The sequence below is a fragment of the Vicugna pacos genome, chromosome 20 (genome assembly GCF_048564905.1).
Source record: "Vicugna pacos chromosome 20, VicPac4, whole genome shotgun sequence".
NCBI lineage: Eukaryota > Metazoa > Chordata > Mammalia > Artiodactyla > Camelidae > Vicugna > Vicugna pacos.
Genome location: NC_133006.1, coordinates 38,024,531 through 38,044,315, shown reverse-complemented (window position 1 = coordinate 38,044,315; position 19,785 = coordinate 38,024,531). Strand labels below are relative to the sequence as shown.

The following is a 19,785-nucleotide window of genomic DNA, read 5'->3' as shown; positions in this document are numbered from 1 at the left end:
TTGATGGCCAATGCTCCAAGACAGTTAAAACATTAAAATGCTTCATATATTCTCTCCAGTATAATGGCTGATTATAGAAGGAAAGCGAGTCTGGTACCAGCTACCCTGCCATAGCTAAAATTGGAAGTTGCAGTGTTGCTGATTTTTTTTAATTAAAAGTAGAAATGGATACATAAATTTGTCATGGGCTAACTAGCACCCATGTTTATGTGTTAGTAATACAAATATAGGTTAATTACTTTGAAAGTCCACTTTATTTTATGGAGCCACTACTCCATTTAATTATCAGATCATCTTATATTGAGAAAAAGATGAAACGTCTACAAATAACAGTGATCTGCTGATGCCTTTGGAATGTGTCAGCTGGGATCACCCAGAAAAAATAAATGGAACAGTCATATTTTTAATAATGCATGAGGTACACAAGCAAAACACTTGTCAAAACTGTATAACGTTGCAGTAGCCCATCTATATATAAATGCACATGCTTATAAGAGTGTGTTTTCCCTGCGTTGTGCTAATCTTTTTTACTTGGCATATTTTTAATGGTTTTTCCAAATGACCTTTGTAAAATTAATCAAGGATCTGACACTGTCCTTTGGAGAAATACAAAGAAAGAATGCTGCTTATAATAACTTTTGCATGAAAAACAGCCAGAAAATGACAAAACAGAGAAAACATTAATACTGAAAAAAATGAAAGCTTCAAAGTGAAACTAACAGAAAAATGTTGCCTTTTTGTCAGTAACGTTTTTGTGGGTCTCTGAAACTTTATTTTCCCTTCAGTTTTTCTAAACCGTTGTCTATTACTAGCGATCAGATGGATTTCTTAAAACAATTCACTAAGTAACATACACCACAGTTTTTCAGGGGCTCTAATAGTGAGAAACATCTCAAATTAAAGATGAATGAAATGTACAGAAAATGTGTGCAAAAAATATAAATACAGAAAACCTAAAAAATGCCTGCAATTAGACTGGTTGGGAATCTAAAAAAAAATTAAATGTAGTTGTAATACATTTCCTATTCTTCTCTTTGAGAAAATTACTACTGAAGTGAGGAATTTTTTTCCTCCTGTAATTTAAATGTTAAACTGCCAGATGTGGGTCTCATGCTTGAAGAGTCGAAGCTTTGCATTATTTAGCATATTAAGAATCACAGAATTTTAAAAAGGGCTCCTTTATTGCCTGGAGGTTCTAATTAAGTAAACCTGGTACATTTAAAACTTGCAATACAAGAGATTTTGCTCTTTTTTTCCCCCCACAGTCAAGTCACATCTCTATAATAAACATGGAAAAATCTTTTAAGATGATATCATTTTTCTTTGGCTTGAAGAATTAAACCTATCTATTATTTTAAGAAGTTTTTAATAGAGGCCAGCAATCTAGAAGACAAGTCAGGACTCAAAATACTTTTTAATCATTGCAAGTTGCTTTCCTTATTTATACCAAAGGATGTGTGTTTCATAAAGGCATTCCTCGACTATCCATCTTCCTTTCCCTCCCTTACTTTCTCTGCCTCTGCTGTGATCTCAGCTGTTCTCCTCTTGTTAGATGAAGACACTATTAGAAGCAACCAGAAGATCACAGGTTTTAGATTGCTGTTATGTTTCTGTGCGCGTGTTTGTCTGCGCTAAGTATCTGGTCACACGGCGATAATTAGCTGCCCTTTCAGCAGTTTGTGGAAGGAGTTTCAGCAGCGAAAGGGAAAACCATAATCAGGTGGAACTTTTGTAGCCACACAACATTCATAAATCATACCCTTAAATACAGTTATTTTTGCCATTTTAGAAAATGTCAAAGGTGTCAACTCTGTCCAAATATACCGCTTAACAGTGACTATTTTAGTAAATTGACTTGAAATGCATTCAGCTAACTGACAGTCAGAGGCACATAATCTAGTTCACAGTACAAATGAACAGTTTAAAGGCCAAAATAAGCACCAAAGTACGAATTCTCAATGACATGTAGCAATGACCAGGGTTGCAGCCACAGACCAAAATCTGAGCGTTGTTTATACACAACAGAAATAAATGCTCATAGGGAGGGATAAATTAGGAGTTCAAGATTTTCAGATACTAACTAATATATATATATATATATACTAGATAAGCAATAAGAACTTATTGTATAACAATAAACTATATTCAATTTCTTTTTTTTAGAAATGAATCTTTTTAAATTTTATTTTTAATATATTTTTATTGAAGTATAGTCAGTTTACAATGTTGTGTCAATTTCTGGTGTACAGCCCAATACTTTAGTCACACAGGAACATACATACATTTGTTCTCATATTCTTCACCATAGGTTACTACAAAATATTGAATATGGTTCCCTGTGCTATATGGTATAAACTTGTTGTTTATCTATTTTATATATATTAATATCTGCAAATCTCGAACTCCCAATCTATATTCAGTTTCTTGTAATAAACTACAATGGAAAAGAATCTGATAAGACATATATGTATATCTGAATCGCTTTGCTGTACACCCGGAAATAAACATTGTAAATCAACTATACTTCAATAAAAAATAAACTTTAAAAAAAAGAAATAGATGCTTAAATTTTTGAAACGCGTTTTTTTAAAAATATCTAGTTTCCAGTTAAGAAAGTAAGAATGTTTTAACCACTTTCAAAATAATGGTCGAACATCTATTTGAGGATATTAACACTGAACAAACTAGAAATAAACACAGGAAATGGGTTGATAACATTCTCCGCTAGCTGTCTAGTTTGAACCTATAAACAGCAACCTCTTGGATGCTGCCACCTTAAACAGATAAATGTCTGTCATAATGTCAAGAAACAAATACTGTCTTTTCTTCATGCGAAGAACAAACGAACAAACCCATCTTCAAAAATCTAACAGTTGATAAACAGCAAGTACCGTAAAATTGGAGTTTAGGTTTGGCCAGGATTATTCCCTCTAAGGCTAAAATACCTAGTCAAAGGTAAAATGCACTTAATACTTTATGAATGGGTTTCTTAGAACTGTTAAGAAGCTTAATGGTTTCATATGTGGGAAAGTTTTAATACTAATGGCATCAGGAATGCAACTGAACAGTCCTGGTTTTCACTTCTGCACAAACCACTAAGCCACATTCTGTCTACATGGAACCTCAACCCATGTGACCCTTTGGTACCACTTACGAATATCAGCAGTTAGTTGATTGATAACAATACATTTTATACAATATTTTTCAGTTTATAAAAACAGATTTGCATATGTTACTTATTTAATTCAAGTTATTTGGATTAACTTTATTGCCAGCACAGGACTGTAAATATTTCTGCCATCATATCAACCAGCAGAATCTCTGAATATTTTGCAATTGCAGGATAAAAAATAGATTCATACTTGCATGCCGTGCTTAATAAAATATTATTGTAATGTAAGAGCAGAAATATACTTGGTTAGTCTTTCTAAGAATAATTTTTAAACATCACCCATTTCTGCCATCCTTAAAAAGATTGCATCCTTTTATGAAAGTCAGCTTCTTTCTTCCTTATTCTTAAAAATATTAAACTCTCCATCTTAAGCACAATGAAAGAACTCAGAAATTTTAATATGCTGCTCATGAGCTTTCCTTGGTTATCATCAGCTGACATTTTTCACTGAACTTAGAACACCCACAGCTATTTGGAATAATAAATTATTTTACCCACTAGTAAGTCCCTATCGCAAAGAGGAAATTGCAGGTAAGGATAGAGGGAGTCTTGGCCAAATGCTGAAATTAAGCAGGAGACAGACACAGCCAGATGTTTTTTCTCATCATAGTCACTAACACAATAACACAGGGGTGTTTAGTGAGCACCTACTACCTGTATTACACTTTACACAAATTATTACTAATCCTCAAGTAGAGCCTATTATCCCCCCTTTATAGATGAGGAAAAAAGATTCACAGACTAAGGAACATGACAAAGATCGTTAAGTGAAAAGAGTCAAGATGCAAATTTAAGCCTCTCTGACTCCCACATCCACGTTCTGTTTCCCCCACGAAATTGCACAGATCTGCATCCTCTGTCGCTTCCTTGGCTGTACATTTCCAGCAGGAAGACAGAGATTAGGGCAAGTTGTCACCAAAAGGAATAGAGACAGAGCTTTGATGCAACACCCTAACCGCTGACTTCCTAGGGAGAAAGGGAATAATAAAATCACAAAGAAAATAATGGTAGTAGCGAACATTGTTGAGTTCACACCATATACTAGGCTTCATGGGGTCAGAGTCCCAGGTTGGCTACTGATTTTAAACTCTTCTCCTCAAAACTGTTTTAAAATACTCCAATGAATACTAGGTTTTATCCATTCAAACTTTACCTCCTTCCTTGAGGATATTATGCTAAGTAAAGGTAGCCAGGCACAGAAAGACAAATATTATATGGTTCTGCTTACATGAGGGACCTAGAATAGTCAAACTGAGAGAGAGAGAGAAAGTAGAAATGGTGGCCACTGGGGCTGGGAGAAGGGGGAAATGCAAAGCCGCTGCTCAACGGCTACAGAGTTTAAGTTTGAGAAGATGAGATAGTTCTGGAGACGGATGGCGGTGGTGGTTGTATAACAAGGTAAATCCACTTAATGCCACTGAACTGTACATTTAAAAGTGGTTAAAATGGTAAATTTCATGTTCATCTATATTTTGCCACAATTAAAAGCATTATTTAATTCCATGTTCCTAAAGCCCCAAATGAAATGCTAAGAAACTTTTTTTTTAATGTTATAGGGCCCCCAAAACAAAACAAAACCAAAAAATGGAGGGAACTTCTGGTTGGGACCAGATGGCATACGCTTGTTTCTTCTTTCTTCTCCCCTCTAAATGTAACTTGAAGCCCCCAAAATAATGTAGGAAGCAGCCAAAGGAAATTCTGAAAGCTATAAAGAAGGAGAGGTGATGAGGGACCCCAGGCCTGCAGTAGCAATATAAGACAGGGCAACCTGAGCCCACTCTCATCCCACCCAACAGAAGCAAGCAGTCCAGACCCAGCGTCTCCAGCCTCATCCTATCAGCAGATAGTGGTCCAAGTAGGACCCTACCCACCCTTCGAAAGGAAGTCACAGACAACATCAGGTGAGTCCAGCAGCACCGCAGAGCTGGACAGACCAGAGCTGGACTGAAGTAAGCGTCCAGGGGACTTCCTGTCCTTCCCTGATGCTGTAAACAGTGCTCCTCCCACCGAGAGACAAAAGTGGCCGAGTGGCACCAGCAGGGGGTCCTGCCACCTAATTCCTAGATCAGGAAGTTTTTTACCATCCTGAGGCTGGAGACTCCCTTCCCCACCCAAAGGCATTAGGTGGCCAGGTCTGGGGAAGCTCCTTCTGTCCCCTCAGGAGTCACCAGCAGGGGCCAGAGGGTGTCCCAGAAACACAGGCTACATTATGCAGACCAAAACAGCATGTTTTTCAATTGTGGAAAGAAAAATGTGTCAACTACAAATGGCTCTCAGAAACGTGGAAAATTCTCGATGAGCTATTAGCAGGTTGAATCCAACAATGTATGAGAAGAATTATACAATTTGAATATATGGCTTCGCAGTCAAAGCTGCGTGGTATGGGAACAGACACAGACGTCAACGGAAGAGAACAGAGAAGCCAGGAACAAGCACAGAAAGATGTGCTCAGTGGCTGATTATGAAAGAAGGCGCAAAATCAGGTCAATGGAGGAAAAACAGCCTGTTCGACACATGGTGTTGGGAGCAATTAGACATCTACAGGCAAAAAAATAATAATAATAAGGTAAAAACTGATCTAAACTTCATTCCTTATGTTAAAAATAACTCAAAATAGATTTGCTTAAAAAAAAAAGAATAGGAGAAAATACTTAGGATCTAAGTCTAAGAAGTTCTTAGACTTGATGCCAAAACTCAATCTATGAAAGGAAACTGTTAAATCTATTAAAATTCAAAATCTTTACTCTATGAAAGACCCTGTTAAGACAATGAAAAGGCAAGCTGTAGACAGAGAGGAAATATTTGCAAACTGCACACCCAACAACCGCTGGCTTTACCCAGCACGATGTGCATTATGGGCAAACAGTCAAGATCATGAACCCTTGATCTCACCAACAACTAGTTCATCACACTTGGTTAAGACTTTGTTTCACAGAGCGGGAGGGTACAGCTCAGAGGCCGAGTGCATGTCTAGCATGTGTGAGGTCCTGGGTTCAATCCCCGGTACCTCCACCAAGAAAACAGATAAATAAACCTCAGTGTACTTTTACCCTGTTTTTTGCTAACAAGTGAATTGTGATGAAAGAAACAGTGACCGAGGTGGGGGTGGGGATCTGCTCCTTACACATGACAACGCAGCTGCCCATCTGACACAGCTTCACAGTTGCTCCAGTTTATGGTACTGGTTTTTACTATAGGATCTTTCATTCTTTAAATTTTATTTTATTCTGTTTAATAACCCAGCATGCGATCTACCCTCTTAACGGACGTTTAAGTGCACCTTACAGCACTGTTGACTGCATGGCTGATGGCGCACAGCAGACCTCTAGAACTTACTCATCTTGCATAATGGAGGCTTTAGGCTCACTGATTTGCAACTCCTATTTCCAGCTTACTCAGATTGTGCATTTGGCTCTGGGTACCTCTGGGCACATCCTGAATGAACAGTGGGACCAGAGATAAGTGTGTCTTGTCACAGGTCCACAGCAACTCTTCCCTCCTAAACCCCTGCTCTCAAAGGTTTTTAGAAATGTTCAAATTCTCCTAACCTGCTAGGTCAACTGCGGTGTCTCACATTCAGTCAAGAACTACGACAGTATTTGTCATCCATATCCACTTCTGCAGTGTTATTTTGCAAAGACATTTGTCTAATTGAAGCTCTGAGTATCTGCAGATTAAATGAGAGCGATTGGCCAAGAAAACAACTGAATGGTTTTCATACTACATGTTAGGAGTGCCTGTTGAATATACAAGACACACGTGCATTTGTTAGCATGCTTACGACAACAGATTAAAGAACACACACACACACACGTCCACAAAACAAGACTGGTGTGGAGGAGAGAGTATTTATTATTCCTGCTCTAAAGACTACGGTCAAAAAAGGTGTGTATCCTGAAAAAGATTTTCAACGATTTCAAAAAAAAAAAAAAACACAAAGAATTTTTTTTTTAATGACTTCATTAGTGGCTCCAAAAATATTGATAATTTGAGGAGTTTTGAAATGGCTCATGTCAATTGACTGGAAAGAATGACAAACCAGTTTGAACGATCACACAACCCAATTGCCTTTTTATGTTTCCTTACTGCGCTGTTTAAGAGCACAGGTACAGAGGAAAAATTAACTGTGATGAATATATGGGAACAAATAAAATGTGGAGGGTGTAAAACGTCCTGAAAACACAAGCTGTAATCTGCTGTTGTCCACCTAATCCACACACACTCTGTAATTAGAAACATATTGGAACAGAGCAGCAGCAACACATATTTGAACTTTTCCCTCAGACATTTATTTTGATCATTCACATGTGACACATTCATTTTTACTGCCGTTTCCATTAAAAAAAAATCTTTAGAAAGGTAGCGTAAACCAACTCCCCATAATGTTTTGAAACTTCTGAATAATTTTTCAGTTTTCTCCTGTGAAAGAAAACAACACAGCAAAGATTCTAACCTGCTGGAAACGTTTTCAGCCCATCTCATCTTTCTGTCCCCCAGATCGTTCTGACACACCCTCCTCCCTCCCTTTCGGAGCGTTAAACTGCTTCCCCGCTTCCTTTACATCAGTGGGAACACTTCCCTTCTGGGTGTCGGGAGCTCTCAGAGGGGTCAGGGGCTGCCCTGCAGAGGAAATGACAAGCTGTGAAATGTAAAAGAACAATCTCTTCCACATGTTCCTCTGCTCCTGGACCACTGCGAGGCTGTCGGCTAGCATCACTCTGGAACCAAGCAGGATGCTGCGTCGTAGTCCTGTCAAGACTAATTTACAATTAAAGACCTGCACGACTGTTTAAAGCTTTTTCAGTTCCAGCGGTTTTCTGAAATGACTTCGAGATTGAAGTGAATCAAGCCAGAAACCATTGTTGTAATTAACCCATAACGGGCGGTGAAGAAGCTCACAAAAACAAGATAAAGTTTAAGACAAACTAGAGTTTTTTAAATGAAATCTGTTCAGGGTACAATCCTAACTCTACCTCCAATTAACATCTGTGTGGAGTTTTCCCAGCTGAGCCCCAGTTTGGGGAGTTTAATGTTGCAGCTATTGGAAGTCTTATTGTCTGTAAATAAAGTTACAAGGTGACAACTTCACTGATCTGTAAGAAGAAAGGAAGGAAGAGAGGAAGGAAGGAAAGGAGGAAGGAAGGAAGGAAAGGAGGGGGGAAGGAAGGGGAAAAGAAGCAAAACAGGCAGGAAAGATTTGTTCTGACCACTGATGCTTTTAAAAAGATTTAAATTATCTTAAAATATTTTGAAACGTTTTTATGACTTTAAATATTGGGATGCATTTCTGTGATATAACACATAAAAGCATTTAAAAATTTCAGGGAATTAGCTTTTTACACAGATTAATCGCTTCGAAACATACTGTGGTTCCCTGAGGTTCAATTTTACACTCACACTGTTTGAAAAATCAAGAAATCTCTGTCAAACGCAAAGTCACGTGCAGTATTTTCAAATAACAGATTCATGGATTCTCCACAGAAACAGGTAACAGCTGACTTACAAACTGCTAAGCAACAGTCTCTATCACTGTGGTCCGGGATAACCAACAGGGGCCGAAACTTGCTTTTCTTATCCTACCCATGAGGGAGCGACGGACTGGGGGCTTCGGGGAGCGCTGCGTGTCGGCTTGTCTGTAACCGGCCACGAGCTCTCACACAGCAGGTCTCCTCATGAACAGACACACTAACCGAGCGCTGGTCACCAGCTTGTCCTTGGCTCCCTGTTCCGAGTTCCAGTATTACGGGCCCTCAGTGCTTCATTTATCACTGCTATTAATTAATTTGCCCTCCCTTCTGCCTCTGCTTGGTGGCTGCGACTGGGCATAATGGTATATGCTGGGCAGAGCCCTCTCCCCAGTCCACTTAAAAAGTCCCTGAAATATAATCGCATGTGTGTAGCCAACGGATTGTTGACAAAGGCGCAAAGGCATTTCGGGGGTGAAAGAACAGCCCTTCCAGCAAACGGTGCTGGAACAACTGGAACTTCATATGCAAAAACCAAAAACCTCAGCCTTAACCTCACACCTTATCCAAAAAGCAGTTTAACTCCAAAGGGATCATTGCTCTAAATGTACAATGCAAAACTAAAACTTCCAGAAGAAAACATAAGTGACAATCTTGTGAGAGTTACACAAAGAGTTCACGAAAGAGATATAAAAGTACAATCCGTTTTAAAATTAGGTAACTGGGGCTTAGACAAAATTCAAAACTGTTGCTCTGTGAAAGACACTGTTAATAAAATAAAAAATCAAACTACAGACAGGGAGAAAGCATTTACAAACTACATAACCAACAAAGGGCTTGTATCCAGAATGCATAAAGAACTGTAAAAACCCAACAGTTGAAAAAAAAAACCCAATTTAAAAATGGGCAAAGACTTGAACAGATCCTTCACCAAAGAATATAAATGGGTGACAGATAAGCACATATGAAGATGTTCAGTAATATTAGCCATTAAAGAAATACCAATTGAATTCATGATTTGGGATTTAATGTTGAACATAAATTAGAAAGACTTTTTGAAAACCTGACAGTACTAAGTGCTGACGAGCTGGCAGAGCGCCTGAAACTCTCCTGTGTTCCTGGGGGGGACGCGACGTGGTACAGTCACTGTAAAATAGTGAGGCAGCTCCTCATAAGGCTAATTGCACGTTTGCCAGACAACCCAGCAATTCTACTACTAGGCAGATGTCCTCGAGAAATGAATACTACATTCACACAATCACCTTTTATGAGTATTTGTAGCAACTTTATTCATCGTGGCCAAAACTCAAAATAATCCATTTGTCTTTTAATGAGTGAACAGATAAACAAGCTATGGTACCTCCATATGATGGAATATTATTTAGCCCTGAGCAGAAATGAATTGTTGATACAAACAATTCGGTTGACTCTCAAAGGCATTATGTTAACTAAAAGAAGGCCATTCTGTATGACAATTTTGTAAAAACAAAGCTATAATGATGATAAAGAGATCAGTGGGTTCCATGCCTGGGAGTGAAGGAGTGAGGATGTGCCTATAACAGACAGCAGAAAGGAGCTTGCGTGGGTAATGGAAGGGCACCTTATCCTGATTGCAGTAGTAGTTACATAAATCTACGTATACGCTATCTAGAACTGTATACTCTGAAAAAGTTAATTTTACTATGTGTTAGTTTAAAAACTGTTTGCTTGACTTATTTCTGCAGAAAGGCACTGTAAGTCCAGAGGTTACTCAGAACCACACTCATTTATGCATTCAGCAAATATTCACTGAGAATCTATGATGTGTCCCATACTGTTGTAGGCACTGGGCACAATGGATAAGCAAAACAAGTTATCTCTGCCTTCACAGGGTGTGCAGTCTAGCCACACCTCTTTACAGCAAATTTCCAAGACTTAGCCAAGTAGACAGGGGCATGAGGAAAGGTTACAGCTGGTGCCTTCAGAAGCGCCCCCAGGCATCATCTCCAGAGATAAGGGAAGAGCACGACGACTGTTTCAAAGTCCCTAATAAGAGAGTATTGTCCACAGCAAGGCTACAACTTACGCCATAATTAGACCGCCTCTTGCCCCCTTTCTCATCTTCTGCAAGCGTGAGGTCTCCCAGAAGGCCTGCTGGTCCTGCACATAAACAGTGCTGGCAGGCCCTCCCATCACCTAGTCAACATGTGTCCGGATACGGATCCTAGTGGTGGGGTGGGCTTGGACTCATGTAAGCCGCTGGAGGTTGGGGATGGCATCATGTTATTTTGGTTTCTAATCGCACAGCATTTAGCAGCGCGCTTTGTTGATGGCGGTTACACAATAAAACTCTCCTGAATTGAATTCTGCCTCACAAAACATATAGAGACCTTGCCAGAGACCATTGCTCATGCAATGTAGGCACATACAAAACAAAACTATTAAGCAGAACAAATACTTCCCTAGTCTGCCCCCTAAAAACGAAAATAGCCTCAAAGATGGGAATAACCCAAAAGTTAGATCATGGGGCTTTTTATCCTGGCTTTTCATTTTTCATAAATATCTCCTGGCCTCAGGCTTCCACCTATTTGCAAGGCTGATCACCACTTAAGACGTCAACCATGGGATTAAATTCAGAACCATTTTGGTGTGTGTGTCTGTGTGGGAGCACGCACACACACATGCGTGCACACGTGTGCTGAGAAGTGAACATTAAAGTCATTTTTTCATGATTTGGGGGCTGGAGTGGATTCAGCAGATTACATATGGAGCCCATCAATGTGGGACAGCTTGTGGAAGACCATAAACATATTTTTCAGATAGAAACTTTGCAGCCATGAACACACCACGTGCTCCCCACTTCCCTAAGGTTCACTCCTTTAATTGTAAATAGCCAGAAAGCCATCAAGCCAGAGTTTAATAAACTTTTAATTTGAAATGAATTACCACATGTTGTGTTTGTTTACCCATTATTAAATCTCTTAGCAACATATCAGTGGCAGAAACAGCACACTGTATCACAGCCCTGATATATCAGAAAACAAACCCATGGGGGATATTAACTGCTAATAATATGTCTAGGAGGCCCCAAGAAAAATAAATATACTCAATGTGGCAGAGACGTGCATTCGAAGAGGTTTTTGTGTTTTGTTTTTGTATAAATCTATTCAGAATAAGGGCAGAAGCTCCCTGTGTCGTCTTTGAATGTGAGCCTCGAATTAGTCTCCAAGCTCTGAGCAGAGCAAATGATAATCAGCCTTTTCCAAAGCATTTTCCTAAAGCATGAAAGAGTCTTCCTCTCGTGGTAGATAATGTTCTCATATTGAACGTGTCAGTGTTCGTATTTCTTCGAGTGTCACCTGTCCCTGTCCTCCTTTTAGGGAAACTGGGGGCAGCCTTCTAAAAGCCAAGTTCAGAGCACAGTGCAGTGGGTGTGGAAAATAGAGCCACAATACCCTGAGGAAAAAGTAGAGAGCAAAAATGATCTGGTGAAAAATGGTCTAAGAGTAATTGCTTCTAATCTTCAGCTCAGGATCCTAAAGCTAGGTTAAAATGTCAGTTTCACTGAAATATTATTACTGTTAAACCCGAACCTGCTTTCTCAAAAGTTAAAAATTATAAAATAAGATTTTTTTGCTCCATATTTAATTCTAAAACATTGGGGGGGGGGGGGGAAGAAAGAAAGAAAAAAAGAAATCCACATTACATGTGCACATGTTTCAGTGTCCCACACAGTGGCTTTAGAGTTGACTGGATTTGAATTTGCTTTTTAAACAAAAAATTAACTGGAATATTTTCTTTTTTTAATCCAATGAAATCATAATCAATTCTTTCATATTTTTGATTTACTAATTCTATTTTAGGAAGATGACCTTCAACCACGATAAAAGATTGGGGCTTTTTCCTCCCCTTCTACATCTCAGATTCCCAGGTTACAGAGCTCACATGCTAACGTTTAATTAATTTATTTTCACACAAAATCTCCTGTTAGAAGGCCTGACTAATCTGATTCAACATTAAGGCACAATGTGGGTAAAAGTCATTCTCTTGCAAATAGGACTGAGGAAAGCTTAGCCACAATGCCCGCAAAGGTCCTCGACAGAGCTGCCCCACGAAGCAGTTTGGATTGAGGGTAAATCCGCCATTCGCTTGTCTGTTTACTATCTGCCCTTCAAGGGCACTGTCTACTCTTCCTTGGACTGCCAGTGCCCCAGACCCTCACCCCTCACCTCTCCACATTCCCCTTACCCAAACTCAGCACACTGGGAACAGCACACCCACTGTTATCCACCTAGGATATTCGCATTTATAATGAAAAATTACAGCCTGAAACCTATTAAATTCCAGCATGGAATGCTTACAGCCAGCTCAAACTTGTGCATTTCGAGGACGGCAGGCTCTCCTCATTATTCTCCAAAACCAGACCATCATGTCAGTCACCTCCTACCTTCTCTGGCTAAGTCAAGCAAATCCAGGTTCTCAGGTGTGAGAAACAATACGCTTTAACCACGTTGCCTTACGGTCTTGGTATTTATTACTGAGCTTCAATACATATCTGATTCCTAATTTAGTTTCACAAATATTTATTTAAAGTCAGTTGATATAATTTGACTTACATGAATTCTGTGTATAAAATTTCAACATAAGATTTCCAGGTACACATGACACTTAGTTCTCTGGAGGTGGTGGTGTCTCAGCAATCATTAGCTGGGGACAGTGGTTCACTCACAGAGAAACAGGACGGTGTGAATATGGAAGCCTGGGGCTCGTGCTGGAATTGCCTGTTAGGGAAGGAAGTGGGGTTCTCGAAACTGAGTCTAGCAATCAGTGGAGTTTTGCTTGGCCCAACAAGGCATGAAGTTTCCAGGGGATTTGGAAAACTCCAACCACAACTTCAGAAACTTTCACCACTGGAAACTGAGTGTGAAGCTCTGTGCCGTCCAGCTGATAGGCAGAGCAAGACAGGAAGACAGATGTCACCCAGGAAGTCCAGCAGTGCAGGCTTTGGGTCTGACGACAGTCCTGGCCCAGGGCCCTTCTGAAACACTGCTGTTGTCCTGAGCTGTGCCCTCTTCCCCAACCTTTCATTGTTCCACGCACTCTCCCATGTTGAAATCAACCACTTCGCGGGTCCTTATGCCTCCCTAAGGGACATATTCTTCCTCCCAACTTCCATCTCTCTCCTGGCTTCACATCCGTCTTCCCAAAGATCTCCTGAACATTTCTACCTGGAATTAATATGGAACTTCAAACTCAGCAGGTCCAAAATCAAGCTCTTGATTTTTCTCCTAATTTTGTCCCTCCCCCTACAGTTCGTATTATCTGCTGGTTGACACTTAGACCTACCTGTGCTAAAAAAACTAGGAGTCATCCTTCATTCTCCTTCACAGCCACATCCAATTAACAGGAATGTCCTTACTGTTAGCCCTGTGGCTAATCTAGTGCACCTCTTTGATACTTTAAAAATGCATACTCTCTTCTCCAACTTTACTACCTGCCCTAATTCAGACCCTCTTTTGTTGCCTGACTGCTCCAAACTGTTCCTAACTGATCTGTTTCTAGCCATGCCTTTCTCAAATAAACCCTCCGAAAAATTAGCAGAGGGATCTGCCTAAAATAGAAATTGAAATTCATCACCTGCCTTCCTAAGATCCGTCAGTTAATATTTAATACAGATTTCTCATCAGCCACAGTAGACACAAAAGGATGGTGAGGAAAACAGTGAGGGAACATTATTAGTATACTAGAGTTTTATACATGCATAAATGATCTACCAAAAGTGAAGAAAACAGACTTTTGCAGACATGCAATGGCCAAGGGAGTTTACCAATCACAGACCCAAGCTCCAAATGAATTACTAAAGATTTCTTTAAACAAGAGGAAAAATGAACCAAGTAAAGACATGCTATATTAAAAATATTATAAAGCACTGATACTGATCAAATGTGTCAGTAAATTAACTTTCTATTAAGAGTAAAGAATTTTTTTTTCTGTTTAATAAAAAAGTGAAACTGAAAGCACAGCTAACAATAACATGAAAGCACATGGAGGTGCTTAATGAGCCCTATAAGTAAGTCCTTAAGGGAAGTACTGAATGAAGTTAGACTTTTAAAGATAATTTATAGTTACATGTATAGATAAGAAAATTAAGGATCACATCTAAAATAATTAACAACAAAATGTATAGATTAAAAACATCAGGGCATAAGACTTGTGTTTCAATGAAGCGATTTTCTATTTTATTATGTAATGTATAATTACAAGATAGGAAAACTAACATTCTCGTCAACGATTACATTCTCTTTAAATGGCATGGTATAGAAGAACACATGAATGATCATTCTTTCCCAGTTTTATGTACTAAAGCACAACTTGAAACATTAGCAACAGATGCTGATAAAAAGTAAACTAACCTTGAGAAGAGCGTGAGGAGGGTTTAGCTGCATCACCTTTCGATGCACACATGTTTTTCTCTGTTTCTTTCTCTGAAGGGCCAGCTGTGTCATCCACACCTGATTCTGCTTTCTCCGCTTCAGCCACTAGACAAACTGGAAATTCATGGGGGAGCTGAATATGCCTTTTGTGTTTTCTTGGATCATCCAAATCTAGAGGAAGTTTAATGACCTATTAAGAGACAGATCTGTTACCTAAACTATTAAAAATACTACGTACACAGTTAGCTATTTCTCTAGAACAAGGAAATAATTTGCAAAATCCCAAAGATTTTGAATTCAATTTTTCCAAAACCTATATTTGTTTTTGTTTGGTTGCATTATAAAGAGTGCATTTTTTTTTGGTATCAACAGGTTTACATAAAATGCCCTATACGTTTATTAGTTTCTCTGTTTTATCTTGTACTTGCTCTAATTTCTTCTTCCAAACAACCCTGTGTCTAATAGTCATGCTGGGATGAAATTAGCAAATTTAATTTACTAGTGAGTATTTACTATCTCCAAGAAACAAAATGAAGTCCAAAAATAAATGACAAGATTGAGGAATCTAGTGGTGAATATATAGGTGCTTGCCACTCAACTTTTTCATCTTATCTCTATGTTTAAAATGTTAATAGTAAAGCTCTTGGTGGAAAGAATCAATGACACAGGAAACCAAGTATTCGGAAAAGGGAGAAATTGATAGAAAAGCCTTTCTAGGATACAGTTAAAGGCTATCTTGCTTGCATAGTTTTCCCTCTTACCATTCTTTCACACTCGCTCTGGGGGTGGACTCAGAGACGCTCTCCAGTTCCCTCCTTAAAGCTCAGGGTTAATTGGCCTGAGTCCTACTCCTAGTAACACCTTGGTGGGACACCGGAGGTCAGGGCTGGACCACACGCCCTCGCTCTGCCAGCCCTTCTGATCGTGGCAGGTTCCCTCCGCGAACAGACACTGGAGGAAGATAACCAGGATCTATAGGATTTTACTTGTTTCCTTTAATCTCTTCTAAATCTGCACTGCAAAACCACTTTTCCGTTCCAAGATCTACTTTGTCTCTCTTTTCTCTTCCCAACCCCAGATGATTCTTTTCCTGAGTAGCTCTAAAAGGAGTACTCCAAATCTACATATATTTGTTCAGAAATGTTTGCATTTGAGAAAACTCAACATCAGAAAATTCCACGTATTTTAAAATTTTGCATAGAGGAAAATAGGGCTTCAAGATAAGGATTTTTCATGTTCATCCTCATGAAAGAGAAGTATCTACCTACAGCCGTGATTACTCTGCCTTCCAATCAGAAGCTCATGCGTCTTGAATAATAGTACTATTTTCCATTAGCAAGACTCACTCTTCCCCTACCCCATGAAATATACACATGGAGAAAATTCCTATTATTGGCTACCAAATAATAAAGCTAGTGGAAAAGTACCTCCATTTGCAATGAATAATGGCCAGAGGGTTCTGCAGATAAATCATAATATTACTTTTTTCACGTTTTTTTGTTAAGGAGGGAGTCAGAGGAAACAAGAGAAAAAAAATTTAGTAATGTTTTCAAATCAAGTCAATTTTCGTGAAATCAAGTTATTCTAACGGTGCTTATCAAATAACCACTCTTCTTGACCTTGTAAATTTTAAACATCACTTCTTGATTTTTATCTCAAATATAAAATATGTATCTGTACTACCTAGATTACCTTTTATAAAGAAAGTTAATACTGATTTTCCATGCCATAATTTATAGACACAGACTATTAGGTAACAATGAAAATTTTAGTGGAAAATTATAAATGTCTTTCACGTTACCTAATAAACTTATACCAAAATGTATTTTCTTTTATGGCTACATTTTGATTTTCATTTCATTTTGATCTCTTTCTGCAGTATTCAAGTCACCAATTTGTTAAATATTTTGTGGAGGTTTCCTACAGTTTTCTTCAAAATTTGGGTGATTTTTCAATAACTCCTTTGGATTCGTTTATAATGGTCTTCCTTTTCACACTTATTTACCAATGTTTCTTATCCTCAGAAGCTTTTAAAACCTTCTGATCTTGGGGTCCAACTCACAATGATTGAACCAAAATTTCTGGGAACAGGACTCAAGCTGTAGTATGTTTAAAGCTTCCCACGTGATTTTAATGCACAGATTTATTTTAGGATGCCATTATTTCCAGGATGAACAGGAGGGCACGTGTCAGTGTAAGAGTGACTTTCTCAATAGCATACTTCGACTGTCACAACAAGGTGCTTCAACAGAGCATTACAACTGAATTAGCTAAACGGGAAAAAATGGCAGTGAATTAAACTGAAATAGGAAAACAGGAAGACCATCCTATAAGAAGGATATGCAGCCACTGATTTTTAGGTCAAAACTACATGTGTTTCCTGAAAATGTCCATAGTTAGTGGTTCCCTCAGTTAGATAAGCAGTAAGTAGACAGGCTGAAAAAAAAAATTAAACCTATCAGTGAAGGAGAAAATAAATCACAGCATTTTATGATACAGGCATCCCTGAAAAGACACCATGAACAGGTAGAATAAATCTGGACATATAGAACAAAAGTAAATAGACTAAAAAATGTGTCAGAACGCTTTATATTTAATATGTGCTGTCAGTTTCTTTTTCGGCGCCTCCATGGTGTTGGCCTAAAATCAATTTATGCAACAGCATTTCTGCTAAAAGACTTGCTTAGAAAATAGAACACCAAATCTTTACAAATAAATGGGTGGGCCCAAGTGGGCTTTTCCTTAATTTTTGATATAAACCAGGTGGCATACATTGAAGTCACACATATGGCAAAGAGAACTTCATGGTGGCCACTTTCATCATGGGGAAATGGGGGTCACTGGTTTTCTTTTGTCGGTCTCATCAAATAAATGGCAGAGACCACATCTTATCTCCTTTGCATCCTTGGAACAGCAGTGCCCAACCCATAACAGAACCTCAATGAGAACCTTTGATAAAGAAAGGGACCCCCCCCCCCCGTCCCATGTTGGTGAGACCAGTCTGCTCCAGCAGCAACAGATTATAAACAGCTGAGAAATCACGGGGCGTGGGTGACTGTCCTGACTCATTTATAACATAGAAGCTCGGATTAAATTATCCTCAAGATTTCTGCTAACTCTACGGTTTTACCTCTGATTTGCAGACATCAAACATTATCAGAAATCAGTATTAAGATATAATTACTCTTACAGATGTAGGATACTTTGCTTACTGACATTTTCAGTAGCATGAAAGGAAGCTAAAGGCTAGAAAGCAGCAGCTTTGGAAAAATTTTAAGTTCTTTTTCCACTCACAAAATCATATTACAAACCTGAAAATAGAGATTGCACAGCCAGTGGTCCAAGTCCAGGCAAATCAAATCTTCAATTTTCCCGAAATTGTCGAGTCTCTGGTCATAATGTCCGCGGAGAAGAGGACACTTGAATTTTCCCGCCACTACATTCAAATTATTATCGTACAAAGGGAAGGCTGCCCAGCCCACGACCTGCTGGAGACAAGCGTATTTCCCACGCAGGAGAAAGAGTTCAAACAAGAAAGCCATGCCTGGCTTCAAATCTTTCTTAGGAGGGAGCATCTAGGAAAGACATTAAGAAAAGAGAAGATTGAGATCCTTGTATTTGGAAACACATCATATTCAGAGATGCCTATGGATAATTCAGAGTTAAGAGCTGGCTTGTACTTATATTGTCTGCCCTTAAAAACTCATCACTGGATATACTTACATAAATAACCTTTTCAGCCCAGGGTAAATGAGCCACCATCCCACCATGAAAATATGACCCCAAAAAACAAGACTGTTCAAGGGTCTGCCCTTTATAAGCTTTAGGAATCAACTGTGTACTATGTTAACGAAGGTGGTATGCTGTATTTTCTGTCCTTTTTGTATGAGCTGGTACCTCTATTATAGAACTATTTTTTTTTGTCATAGTCATTGCTTTACTTGCCTGTCATTCATCTTTGTATCATTCATGTATCCAGCACAAGTGCTCTGCACAGAAGAAATGCTTTTATAAAAAAAGACTGAACAAACTACCACACTCGAGAGAAGCTAATCCAAGGCATTCTGATAGTCTGAATCACTATTACAAAGTCCACCTTTTCAGAGAAAACTCGTGTCCCATTTAATTTTACGACTGCTCTGTTTATTTCAGTTGACACTCTAATGCACATCACTGTATAAGCAATTTGTCAATGCTAAATAAATAGTGTTAGGCGTAAAGATGATCAGATTGACCAAGCCGTTGTTCAAGATCCCAGACTAGAGACGGAGCTTATTCTTCAGCCTTTAAAAAATTTTTTTCTTAGGAAAGTGCAAGACATGAATAATCTTTTTTAAAAACAGAGTGTTGGGGGTTGGGGTATAGCTCAGTGGTAGAGCATGTGCTTAGCATGCACGGGGTCCTGGGTTCAATCTCCAGTCCCTCCATTTAAAAAATAAATAAAAGGTTTTAAAAAGTTGTGTAAAAGATAAAATGTAAAAAAGCAAACAAAAACACAATAAAAATAAAAATAGAGGATAGACTTCGGTTAGCTTTTTTAAAAATTCTATGTGAATAAATATAAATGGGCAAAGACAGGGACTTGTCTAAGACTATAGTATAAAAATATATTTAACCAGAAGTGTGTAGGCATATTTTATATGATTTCCATAAATATTCCAAGACTTAGTTTACGTTTAAGATGAAGCAGAAGCATCTGCTGAAAAATGCCATAACCCTGTGGCAGCTGCTATTA

At 38.7% G+C, this 19,785-nt stretch overlaps 1 protein-coding gene across 3 annotated transcripts in view; it reads right to left on the bottom strand.

Moving 5' to 3' along the window:
- Positions 1 to 19,785, bottom strand: part of LOC102544289 (uncharacterized) — a 245,217-nt gene that overhangs the window by 130,093 nt on the left and 95,339 nt on the right. For all 3 annotated transcript variants that reach the window (XM_072945696.1, XM_072945698.1, XM_072945697.1), the window contains 2 exons: positions 18,362 to 18,625; positions 15,030 to 15,240 (listed from right to left, as the gene is read on the bottom strand). In XM_072945696.1, the coding sequence (XP_072801797.1) occupies positions 15,030 to 15,240; positions 18,362 to 18,625 (475 nt within the window). The remainder of the gene's footprint in view (positions 1 to 15,029; positions 15,241 to 18,361; positions 18,626 to 19,785) is intronic.